General features: G+C 47.0%; 1 protein-coding gene across 3 annotated transcripts in view; it reads right to left on the bottom strand.

Moving 5' to 3' along the window:
- Positions 1-12,957, bottom strand: part of CLIP2 (CAP-Gly domain containing linker protein 2) — a 112,009-nt gene that overhangs the window by 12,805 nt on the left and 86,247 nt on the right. For 2 of the 3 annotated variants that reach the window (XM_090025178.1, XM_090025179.1), the window contains exons 8-12: positions 12,718-12,778; positions 9,302-9,406; positions 6,733-7,677; positions 1,099-1,156; positions 354-437 (exon numbers count right to left, since the gene is read on the bottom strand). In XM_090025178.1, the coding sequence (XP_089881304.1) occupies positions 354-437; positions 1,099-1,156; positions 6,733-7,677; positions 9,302-9,406; positions 12,718-12,778 (1,253 nt within the window). The remainder of the gene's footprint in view (positions 1-353; positions 438-1,098; positions 1,157-6,732; positions 7,678-9,301; positions 9,407-12,717; positions 12,779-12,957) is intronic. The other variant, XM_090025180.1, reaches the window with a different exon arrangement.

The following is a 12,957-nucleotide window of genomic DNA, read 5'->3' as shown; positions in this document are numbered from 1 at the left end:
TGGTCAGCCATCTGCCAAGTGCCACCAGAGTCCACAAGTTACAAGGACTTGGCAATATCCAGGATATGACCCGTCTAAGCAGAGATTCCAAGAATGATAAACCCAGCTGCATTTATTTATTGGTTTCTCAAGTTTGTTAAGATCCTGCGGCCAGACTATTTTCCCCTGACATATGAATTACTTCAATGGAATTCACCGAGTCCTTCTGGAGCAGCGTTGAGAACAATCCACTGCTACAGGATAACTGCATGTTTTATGCGCACGTACACTGCAACATTGCTTTAGCCTACGAGCCCAGATTCTCCTTGTAAAGACCATAAAGTTCCCACTAGCGCTGGATTAGGGAAACTTACCACTTACTTGGGCCCTTAGAGTTTCGGTCTGGGAGACCAGTGAGGACACCTCTTTGTCTCTCTTACTCAGTTTGTCTTGCAGATCTTTGATAAATAGAAAGTGGGGAGGGGAGAGGGAGAGAGAGATTACACCTTTGGAAAGTGCTTTGCCCAGTCATACATATAACGAAGGCAAAGGGTTGCACGGAGGGCTCCCTAGCCAAGACTTGCACCAAGCGCAAACGTGTACACATCCATTGCTGAGAACAGCTTTTCTTCAAGCTGTTCAGATCTGGGTCTGCAGCTTGGTCCATTTCAGAGAGAAACCACCCTGCAATCCATCCTCAAATACCACCTTATCCATGATTTAGCTGCACCCAGTTTTGGGGTTTCGCTGCAGGCTCTTGCCGGATTTGCAGAAAGATAAAGGGCACGTACCAGATTATTCTAGTCAACTGCACTGTTTCCACCAAACCACGGGGCTGGCTTATATTACTCGACATTATGGTAATTATACTAGTCTATATTAGTCTACAGTGGGGGAGGAAAGCATAATGCAAGTACTCCACTGTCCTTGCTCAGACAGGTGTGCTGGAAATGCAAAAGCCAGAAAACCATTGTGATCTACAAGATGCAGACGGGTGGCTCCCCAAGCCCTCTTCAGGGAGATGTTTCTGCTAGAGCAAAAAAGCAAAAGACAGGCGGAAGGTACATAATCACTTGAAACAAAGTACTTCAACAGAACTAGGACAATTCAATTCATTACCTTCCATGGTCTGCTTCATTTTTATCTTTTCTTCTGAAATATCATTTGTTTCAATCATCTGAAAAATGCAAAACATCCATATATAGAATAACTGCTGCTCTGTGCTGTTATTCTCCCATAGCATCAAAGAAAACCAGTGACCCTGAACTGAAAACGCTCACCAAGAACAAGAACACAACTTGCAGGGTCCTTAATGTCTAGTGAGACAGATTTACACCCTTCTTAGAAAGAAATCAAATGTGTATTTTCTCAAAGAGACATGCAGACAGCTAAGTACTGAGCTGGGTCCAATGGCTACTAACTGCAGGGAAGGCCCAGTTTCCACAAGAAGGCCCAATTTCTACTCATATGACAGTGCCTGAACTTTGCTGTTTCTAGCTGGGGGCAGGAGGAGGAAATCAGCAGGCATGAGGTCTACCCACAAAGTTTACATGGAAATTTTAAACGCCCAAAGACTAGGAGAGTAGGGTGGGAAAGAGCCGATTTGGGGCCGATTTGCGTCAGGCTCTAACGATAAATCATGGCAAGATCCTCTGGTGGGATGAGTATTATTGGATGCACTGCCTTTTGAGCACTCAGTCTGAGATGTCTGAAAGGAACACAACTCTCAGCAAAATGGGGCTCCAGCTACTTCAGGAATTCAAGCCTTTTTAAAAGGGCTTTAAAGAGCCCAGAATTGAAATTCACTTAAGGCAATGCTGGCCTAAGAGCATCTTCTGCGCCTTTCCTTTTGGGTACGTCCATACTGCAGTTACAGACAACAAGTTGGGCTAGTTTACTCTTCTGAAAAACTAACATGGGTATCTCTATCTATTATATTGCAATTGCTACTGTGACTGCACAACAGACACACACTCTGCAGATACACAGAGCTGTGCTGGGATTTACAGCAGCAATTCAGTGCATGCTACCAATAGCGCTCCTAGTTCCCATTCAGAAAAATATGCATGCACGTAAGTGAACTGCAACCTTAATGATTTCTCCTTCATGTTGACTTCAGAAGAACTTTTGCAAATACTTAAAGCCCAGCAAAGCCACATCTACTCAACAAAACAGGGAAGCATGTCTTTAAGGGCTGTGTGCGAATGGTAGCCAAATTAATAATCACCGAGTTCAGTGGAAGCTGCAGCACATCGTGAGTTATAGTACTTGTATCAGGCATGACTCCAGGAGAGGAATTATTTGTTAGTTAGCAACAAACCTGAAGCTCCCTCTTGGAATAGATGGAAAAGCTGGAATCTATATGCTCAGCATCTGTATTTGTTTCCTTCCTATTTGCTATTTCCAGACGCATCAAACCCAATCCATTACAAGCTGCATAGGGCAGGTTAGCTCAGAAGCCGGCTGATTTATAAGGCTGTGCACAGCTTGGTTGCCAATTCAAATTTGGAGGCGATTCGGCCCGATTCAGCAGCCGAATCTCCAAATCCGAACTGAATCGGGAGACCAATTAAAAGGTCTCATTCGAATCGGAAGCCCCCCGAATCGATTCAGAAATGATTCAGTGCTGATTCAGAGATTCAGCCATAGACTAAATAGGCAGCAGTCCACACCATGCTGGACACAGCTGCCTCCAGCTGGTAAGTCTGTTGTGGTGGGAGGAGGGAAGGGGCATGGGGGGGGTGCGTGGACAGATCAACATCCCCACAGCATGGGATGGATTGGGGCTGGGACAAGCTGCCCAGCTGGCCTGGGGGAGCACGGGACTTGGGGACTCCTGCCACCACGCGCCACCGGTCTGGGAGGGCATGGGAGTGCGAGTGTGCTCCCAGATCTGCACAGGGTGGGCTGGTCCAGGGTGCAGAAGGTGCTGGTAGTGCAGCCTCCCCATGCCTCCCGGAAAAGCCCCGGCTTCCCCCCGCCTGGCGACCAGTGGCAGGGCATGGCAGTGGGCGCATGCACCCAGATCATGGAGGGACTGGCAGCAGGGGCTATGGGGAATTTTAGGGTGGCTGCAGCCTGCTCATAGCCCCTGCTCCACTGCTCTCTGTGGGGCAGGCAGAGCCAGGGCTGCGCTCCGGGCTGTGGCTGGGGCTAGCCTCCTGCAGCAGTCTGGCCCAGCCCACCCTGCGCAGATCCGGGGACATATGCCCAGTCCCATGCTCTCCCGGACCAGTGGTGCGCAGTGGTGGAAGCCCCACTCCCCGAGTCCCGCACCCCCCCGCCCCTGTTGGGCAGCTTGTCCCAGCCCCAATCCCTCCTTTGCTATAGCGGGCACTGATCTGCCCCCCCCCCCATGCCCTTTACCAGCTGGAGGTAGCTGCGTCCAGCACAGTGAGGACTGCTGCCTGTTTAATCTATGGCCAAGTCTCTGAACTGGCGCTAAATCTTTGGATCCGAACTGGACAAATCAAACCAGGACAGCGATTTGAATCACTGAATCGAATCGCTGTCCCTCTGAATCAGCCAAATCCAAAGCGAAAACTTGCCGCTGCGCACAGGTCTACTCATTTGCCCAGCATTTGGCTATTCCCACAAACACTATGGCTGATGAAGGTGGTAGCAGTGACAAGTAACGTGTTGCCACAGGAGAGCTCACATCCGCCAGCAGAAGTTCATGGCATACCGCAGACTCCCGAGTCAGCAGCCCTCAGGCTGAGCAGGCGAAAAGGCTTCAGCCGATGCCAGACAACAACTGTTTGATCAATTAATCACTTCTACCCGGGCATTTTTAAGTGGCTTGCAGGGCATCCAGTGCTGTCATGCTTGGGCTAGGGACAGGCATTGAAAAAGCCAGAGCCTGAATTGATTCAGTCTTTGCAGATTAGTCTAACCTGCCTACATTGAACCAATCTGCAAGTGAACAGACATTCACAAAATGCAGGCACATGCCTGCAGTGGCTTAGACCAGGAGCTGGGAGACGCCAGAGCAGCGCTCAGCTGCAGGGAAGCTGGGTGGGGGGCATGGCCAGCCATGGCAGTAGTTTGGAGTGAACTGGCCATGGAAGGGTTTAAATCCCCCCCTCCCTGTCCCACCAGCACGGACCAGAGCCAAGGTCCGCTGGGTGCTCCCCCCTCCCGGCTACAGTTGCGAGGCATGGCCGGATGCCAGCTGGCATGGCCCCCTGGAGCAGAGGGGGCAGAGAGGGGGGTAATTCCCCCCTCTACACAGGGGACCACAGCCAGGGTCTGACTACTGACGCTTGCTCCTTGTGCAGGGCAAGCAACAGGATAAGCCTCCTCCACCAGACACCAGAGGGAGGAGGGAATAACCCCCCTACCTGCCCCCTTGCCTCTGGCCAGGCCCCCGACCCTGCCACTCGAGTGGTGAAGGGGAATGACCCCGACAGGGCGGCAGCCCCTTACTGTGCCCTGGAGCGTGAGCCTCCTCCCAGCAGGGGGGCGTACTGCAGGTCAGGGAAAGCTGCCACGGACTGCACGGGTCGAGCAGCGGTGGCGCTAGGGGGGCTGTGGCCCCTTCCACGCCCCAGAGCTGCCGTCTGCCCAGCACAGTCCATAGCAGCTCTGACCCCCACTCGCTGCCTCCCCACCAGGAAGTGGCTCATGCTCCCTGGTTGAGTGGAGCAGAGAGAACAGCCCGGAGAGCATGCTGGGATGCTGGGGGACTGTGGTTTAACTTACACCAGGAAGGGTTCTGGGACAGAAGTTGCATAAACCAGTTTGAGCTCAATCAGTCTGATACTACATTCAACCAGGTTGATCTCAAGCTGGTTCTGGCCATTTTGAAACTGGTTTATGTGCACTGAACGTCCGTTCCATTACAGGTTTAAACTAGTTTCCGATCACTTAAACTGGTTTGTGTGTAATTTCTGTCCCTAGCCCTGGAGTTGTCCATTGATTTTAGTAGGAGGGGGGATTGGTTTTTAGTTCTTCCTTTGCATTTACTCTTCTCTGGATCTCTTCCACTCTGCGCTGACATGCTGTAGTAATAAACCCACTATGCTTTCTTAGGGGACCTGTACTCGGAGCTTGTGACCAACTAGGATAAAAGGACGCATGTTGGACATGCCATCGACACTTAAAATTCCTTCCACCTTCTTTGCTTCTCTCCTTTCCTTCCTAGCGGATAAACATAATTTTAATTGCAACACCAAGCCCAATCCTGTCAATGCCCTTAATTTTACTATCATGATCAAAAATCAAGGAAATTACTTGGGAACAGTAAAGTTAAGCTCATGCATAAATGTTTACATGACTGAAACCTTGGTTTGGGAACAGTCTTGAGATTCCAGGAGTGTATTTTTCAAACCAATGCTCTCAAGCAAACCACATATTTCCAGACTTGCTTTGGTCTCTCGTATTCCAAGGGGCCAGGAAATCTCTCTTGCTATAAATGTTCTTTTCATGTAGCGTCTGGTACAAAGCTAACGTACAGGCAAGGGATACAAATTCACAGCGACTGTGCAGCAATTTTTCCATTCCCCAGTATGAATGAGGCGAGCAAGTTGCAGACAAATCCTTATGTCATCTCATAAGGATGGGGTGGTAGCGTGCGACAGAAAGCAGGGTATAATAGCTGCAAAGCCTCTGGAAAAGACCTATAATAAGCTTGGATATGACAGCTGACCCCTCCATGATAATGATGGTTATAGTTACAGTCTGGCTTTCAATGACCATTTGTAATCAGATGAGTCACCTTTGGGACGGGCATTTTGTTGTGTGCGCCACTTTTCTTGGCTGGCTGACTTCCCTTCCCCTCCCACCAACACGAGACTGCTCCTTCAGCTCCACGATAACCTTCCTTTGTAAACACGCCTGCCCGGCCAGGACTTACCAACGTTCCTATTTTACCTGGCCGATTAAGCGGACCTTCCCAACCTACAGAGCAAACCCGTGACAGCCAGGGCTAGAGCTAGAGCGACCCATTCTCAAGCCCTCCACTTTAACCGCACATCATACTTCCTCCCCGATGGCGCCCATTGAGTCTGCGGCATGAGAATGGTCACGGGGTGCCATGGGCAAGCTTCCAGCGTGGGCACAGAAACTCACACTACATTTAAACCCTCCATGCTGATCACTCAGTACTTCCTTGGCTGATGTACTTATAGAGAGAGCACGGGAAAGACCTCAGCTTTGTCTGCTCAGGACTGCTGGCATTCGTCTGCTAAATGAGCTACCCAAGATGAGTCCCAACAGAATCCCCTCTCAAGTGCTCCCACTTACGGCATGAGCTAGGCAACAAGCTCCGTTTCTTTTGCAGGAAATGCCTCTTCCTCCTGCTCCCTTCCCCCCCCCCCCCACACCCAGAGTGGGCCTCTCCGGTAATGTGATAGGTTGCTGTAGCACTCTGGAAACAGCTGTATTGTTGAAGTATCTCATTAGCCAAGAATGCTACTTGATTGGGATGAGACTCTCCTGCCCAGAGCCCCTCAGCAACTGCACTACTGTCAGTGCTAAAGAATAAAACCAATTCAGCTTGAAAACTCAAGCTGCCTTTCATCTCCTTTTCCTTCTAATTCTAGGCCTGCATTGAAACCTGCTCTCTTGTCTTCCTGGCAGGGGAAACAGACGTGCAGTACTGAGGCTCCATTCAGAAAAATAATTGGAGAAACTGATGGATGCTAAAAATAATAAGCTGCTTCGAAGCCTAGAAGCCCAAGAGAATGAAGGCTGATTCGAGGAGAAAAAACCAGCGTGGATGAGACAACACAAGCAGAATAACCGAACCCATACATTTGCATGCTGAGAAGGATGCAGGGCCTCCATGGACTGCAGTTTGTTCTCCAAGACGAGCACTTTTTCCTGGAGCCTTTGGATCTCCTGCTTACTCTGGGCCTCTGTTTTCTGTAGCGTCTCATAGTCTAACATCTTCTTCTCAGCCAGAGAAATCTGCTCTTTCAAGAAAGCTATCGCTTGCGTCTGGTCTTTATATTCACCGTGTAGCTTCTCCAGTTCGTGCGCTCTCAGGTCGGCATCGCGGTGCTTGTCCTTCACGTCCTGAAGTTCTATAAGGTGCTGGTTGGTTTTGATTTCCAGCTGCAACTTCCAGTCATTGTTGCTTTTTTCCATTTCATCCCTGGCCTCCTGCAGCTTCAGCTTCAGACTTTCTTTCTCCTTTATGTGAACAGCAGTCTCAATATCATGCTTGGCTTTAAGGTTCTCTAGCTCAAGCTGGTGCTCCATCTTTATGCTCTCTACCACGGCTTTCAGCTCTACTATCTCTCTGTGCTGGGTTTCAGACCCCGTGTTGAGGGTGGCTTTGAAATCCTCCAGGGACTTCTGATGGTCAGAAGCCAAGGTGTCCAGCTTGGACTTCCAGTTGTCCATCAGCCCCATATTCTCATTGGTGGCTTGTTGAACTTTATGTTTTAGGTCAACTATTTCCTGGGAGTATTTTTCATTCATGGCTTTCAGCTTCTCCATCTCCTGCTGGTATTTCTTCAGGGTCTTCTCATACTTCTCCTTCAGCTGACTGCTCTCTTTTTGGTGCTCTTTGTTAGCAGACAGCAGTTGGTCTCGCAAACGAAGAGCCTCCGAATGCAAGCCAAGGTTGTGCTCAGGAGTCTCGGCCTGATGGGAGTTCTTTAGACACTGTCTCAGCTCCTCCACTTCACTGTGCCTGAGACTTAACTCTTCCTCCAGCTGCAGGATTCGCGACTTCTCTTCCACGGTGGTCAACTGAAACAATAAGGAAGAGACGTGACAGTTCATTTTCCACCTTTCTTTGCTGTTTCCTGTCTACAGTAAGTCCCAAGCACATTAGTCAAAGTTTAAGAAAGAAAAACTACATCCCCAATCCAATTCCAATTTTTACACCAGGGTAATTACTGCCGAGACTTCCTCGTGGCAAGATCTTTCTGCCAATTTTTATTCTTGCTTCCAACCCGACTTGCCGGTTTTCACAAGAAACAACACGCCTCTTTAAAATGACTGCTGCAATATTAGCTCCCTGAAAGCGACAGCAATTTATTAGAAATAACGTCCTGAAATTCCATTATATTTCTGTACTGGGCTGCTTGCCAAATGACACGCAAAGGAAATAGTACTGTGCACTCAGAAATATTGTAGGTATTAAAGCCAGGATCATGTGCATCACGCATATTGCCTTTATTGCTCAGCAGTTCTGAGCTTACAACTCCCTGAGCCGAGCTGATGTACCCTGGTGTAAAAAGAAAGGGGCTTCTATGCATGAAGACTTGTTAGGATTTATTAGCAAATTAAAATAAGGTAGAAGGCTTGAGGATGTGAAGACAAACAGCTGGCCATGGATGAGCTTCTGAGCAGCTTCTTGGCTACCTACTTCAACCTTTCTGCTCTGCAGATCATGGAGGAGGCCTGCGTGGAGTTGCAAGGGCTACGGGCCTATGACAGGAGGACTGATCGGAAGAAAGTGTTTAATAAGAACACCAACCAAACAAGTGGACCTACAGCATTTCCTCAGCTAGCATCAAAGCTTAAATCCATCAACTCCATTTCTAATCGATGAAGTGTTTTGAATTCACCTAGCAAATCTAGACAACCCATTCCCACCCATTTAAATACAGACTGGGTGCTCCAATCCCTTTGGCCAGCTGGGAAAATCCTTGTCTTGATTATTTTCTTTGGTGATTCTCATAACTTCAGAAATGACAAATCCACTCATTTAAAAACAAAACAAAAAAAAAAAGAAGTCAACCACTCTCCCTGCTACATCACACCCTTTCCAGATAAGCTTCCGGGAAGGCCTGGTGTATCACTCCTCTAAAGGCATCTCCTGCCTTCACGAGCAGAGTCTAACCAATCCCAGTGACCGTGACTGTTTCTTAAAACCTAAGGAGCAATTCCACTTGGTTTTGGTTTTTTATCTCAAATTGCAGCACCCACAACAGGAAGAAGGATGCTGGAAATGATGAATGGAATGCTGTTATTTCCTACTGTAGCACAAAAGAAACCTCTGGAAGCAGAAAAATGAATCAGGCAGGGTTTAATTATGGTTATTTATATGGCCATGTTAATCCAACAGCGAACAGTGAAGAGCTCATGTGTCAAATGGTGCCATGGGGCTGAGAAGCCAACTCAAGTCTCCAAAACGAGTCACCACACAAGAAGCGGAGGGGAAAATTATATGGGGCTACTGTTTCCAGAAGGGAGAGCAAATAAAATAAAAAATAAAATAAAATAAAATAAAAACCATGGAAGCCCAAACTCAAACCAAAACCAACAGAAAACAAAAATAAACCAAATCCAAAGCAAGGCACTGCTGGCATCAATGCAGCTGGCAAGCACGTTGTTCTGCAGGCAGGGTAAGTGGGGCTGGGATTACCCTGGTATCCTCTAATTCTCTGAGGAGTTTTTCAGCCTGTGCCTTCTCAAACAGCAGGCTCTGCTCGAGCTCCCGTATTCGGGCATGCTCCAACTGCGTCTGAGTCTGGTCACACATAGGGAAAAAAGAACAACATGGGAGAAAGAGCAGAAAAAAGAAAGGGAGAGAGAGAGAGAGAGAGAGAGAGAGAGAGAAAAGGCTGCAACATCATCTTCAGTACAAGACAAAGAAAGGCAGTTCACAACAGAAAGAAAATAAAGGTCTCAACAGGCAGGAAAACTCATCCAAACAAAAATCAGTTACTAAGGGATTTTACATGGTACCTGTGGTGGCCATTTAGGATCCAGCGGACTCTCTGATCAGCCCCAATTCAGGACGGCACCTCTCTATCCCAGAGGAGTGCTTACATGCTTTCCTGAATTCAGGCCTCAAGTTGGATGCTTCTAGTAGCCAAAATTCACCCAGAGCAGAGTCCCAAGGTTTGTGTCCCAGTAAGGTTTATCTTAAAGGGGATCAAGTGACGACACAAAGATTTTCTGCTAGATCTCTGCAAGACGGTCAATTCGAGTGCTTCTCTCGGCACAATGGCTAGCTGCACGCTGCCATGTGCTGGGAACGACTTGGAAAATCTCATTCATCTTCTGCTATGAACAGAGCATTTGAACTGTGCTGGAGTTGACCAGTGCAGGTTCCACTATACAAAGCATACTGAAAATACCAGAAACTTCTTTAAATCAGGGAAATTTAACGCCAAAGTATTTCAGTGCTTTGCATTTACACAGCACCATTACCTAAGGATTTCAAAATGATTTTCAAACTTGAATCATCTCACAATAGTCCTGTAAGGTAAGGGAAGTGTAAAGTGTAATTATGCCCATTATACAGTTGGGTAAAATGAGGAACAGAAAGATTAAGCCACTTACCCAACTTCTTTGCCACAGCCATGACTAGGACCCCGGACTTTTGGTTCAATGCCCCATTTAATGACCAAACACTCGTTCATTAAATCGGTAGCACAGTTAATGAAAACACATCAGCAATGGCCACCGATAATATCATGTAAATTCCCCATACAGAAATGGGAAAATAAACACATGCAAACATCAGCTGTCGTATTTTTAACTCTCAAAAATATTATTTTATTGAAGCAACGTTGATCCACCAGCACCACTGGGACTATATTATTATTCAAATTCTTCTAGGCAACGTCCTGTTCTTTGCTTGCTACTTTGTTATTGGCTTTCCCCACACCCATGTCAAAGCTAAACTGAGGGGTTTGCTTTATCTTATGTTTCCTTTTTCTTTTTTCTGTTTTTTTGGTGGCTCTGCTTCTGGGAAAGGAGGACGTTTCAGGTTGGACAAATCTGGAAAATATTATTTCACCTTTTCAAACACAGTAAAGAGAAAAAAAAAAAAAAATCAGGGCAGCCAGTTATATTTAGGACACTTCAGATTTTGTCTGGTTTCTTTGACTACAGATGAGTTCCCGAAAACAAGCCTCGAAGCCCTACCAAGAAAGAATCTAGTAAAGGAAAGAAGTAGGCTGGATATTTATTATGGAAAAGGTGGGGAAGACGGTCATCTTGTTGAATCTCTCCTCCCCTTCCCCTTCCTGAAACTTGGGCCAGCTCCTGATTCCATAAACAGTGCTATTAATTCTGAATGACTCCATTATTTTCAATGGAGTTACTATGAATTTACACTGGTAATATAGCCCAATGTCTCTAAATGAACATTCATAGATATATATATCTCTATCTATATCTATATATCTCTATATATCTCTATCTATATCTATCTATATATCTATATCTATCTCTATCTATATCTATCTATATATCTATATCTATCTATATCTATATCTATCTATATCTATATCTATCTATATCTATATCTATATCTATATCTATCTATATCTATATCTATCTATATATATACAGATCATCAAAATTACCTCCACTAGTAACTCTCAGTCCATTTTGCTTATGGTACCAGTATACCTCCCTGCTCCCCACAGAGTCAGGAATATATATCCTAAACACGGGATCCTTTGCTGACCAGCTTCAAAACTATTCTAGGAATTTTGCAACAAAATAGGTCCCATACCAGGTTCTGAACATCGGTACTTCTGCAAAACATTGCATGAGTAGCCTCGCTCCCTCTTCCATGAACTCTGCCAATAGCCAGTTTTTATGGTTTTCACGTAGGGGTACATAACCCCCCCCCCCCCCCATAAAAAACAAAGGGAAGAAACTGAAATGACCTTCATGACCTTAAACATGGCTTCAAATCAAGGCTAAAATGAAAGCTTGCATCAACTCTTACATCATACCCATTGCTTTCTTCCGCTGTAATTAGGCTAGACCAAAAAATGCCTAAATGCAGAGCATCCCTGAAATTTAAGGAAGTTCATCACTGATCTTTACAACTCAGACTGAATGACAACAATAACTGCTACCTACAAAACGCAAAAATTCTGGAAGACTCTTCTTCAATAAACTGACTGGCAGAGGAGAGCAGCCCTATATACTATACTTGCTCAAAACAGAGACCAAGGCCTAAAAGAAGCATGGTGAACAAATGAACCTGTCACTGCTACAGGTGATCTCCTCCGGGCACAGGATGTGTGGAGAAGCAGGATGCCTGGAGGGTACGCACTTTTGTGTGTTTGAAAGAGAAGATCTGCCCTGTGCAACCTGCAGAGTCCGACTTCCATGTTGCATCTCTTGCTTACAGTTGCTCCATCTGCCAAATAATGCCTAAAGTCCCCATGTAATAATATCCTTAACTAGGAGGTGCTTGTGCCTCCACAGCTCGTCACCTTGCTAGAGCCACGCAACCCACGTTACGAACAGCTACGTGCCAGCGCCGCTATCCCCGCGCACGCGCGGACCACTAGCTCTTCTGAAACACAAAGGGCACTTGCTCACAACGTTGAGTGAGAGGATGACTTCCTGGGAAGGACTAAGGACGTGTGGCATTGTACCCAGAAAGGAACTGGAACATCACAGCTCTCGTGCAATACAAGACCACGTGCCTTATAGTACCCGGTAGGAAACAGTGGCAGCGGGGATAGTGGCTGCACTGCCAAGCCAGCCTACAGTAAGAATACATATGTTAAAAGGCATTTACACACATGCACAGCTTAATTCATGTGTATTGTGACATGACCGAGTGCCGCGTTTAGAAACCATGCTCTAGCGCTGCATGGGTCTCTAGGATTCCCAGTGCCCAATTAACATACGAGAGAAACTTTTTCTTCTATTGCGTTCAGCGCCTGCGACACACTGCACCGAGTCATCAGCCTCCCCACAGCAAGACGTTTTGCTCAGCGCTGGGCAAAAGGCAGCAGAGATTGCCAAAGACGACAGTCGAATGCAGGCAGAGTTTCAGACCCGCACATTGCAGTGAATTACCTCCAGATCACCCTTGGTAATGGACTCCTCCTCCACACGAAACTGCAGGTCCTCCACTTTCCTAGAGGGACAGGGGAGAAAAGGCCAGAGTCAGCAACAGTGGGACTGGGATCGTATCACCACGCAGCTGGCACAAAAGGGCCCTGCATGACAAAAGGCTGAGAGCAGGAGGAGGTGGGCAAACCGTGTACAAACTGCTCAGCACCAGCCAAGTACTTCTCATGGAAGGGATTCACTGGC

This window comes from Crocodylus siamensis, chromosome 13 (assembly GCF_052110815.1).
Source record: "Crocodylus siamensis isolate JL-2025a chromosome 13, ASM5211081v1, whole genome shotgun sequence".
NCBI classification, from domain to species: Eukaryota; Metazoa; Chordata; order Crocodylia; family Crocodylidae; genus Crocodylus; species Crocodylus siamensis.
The sequence above is the reverse complement of the archived record's forward strand: the minus strand, read 5'-3'. Positions and strand labels throughout refer to the sequence as shown.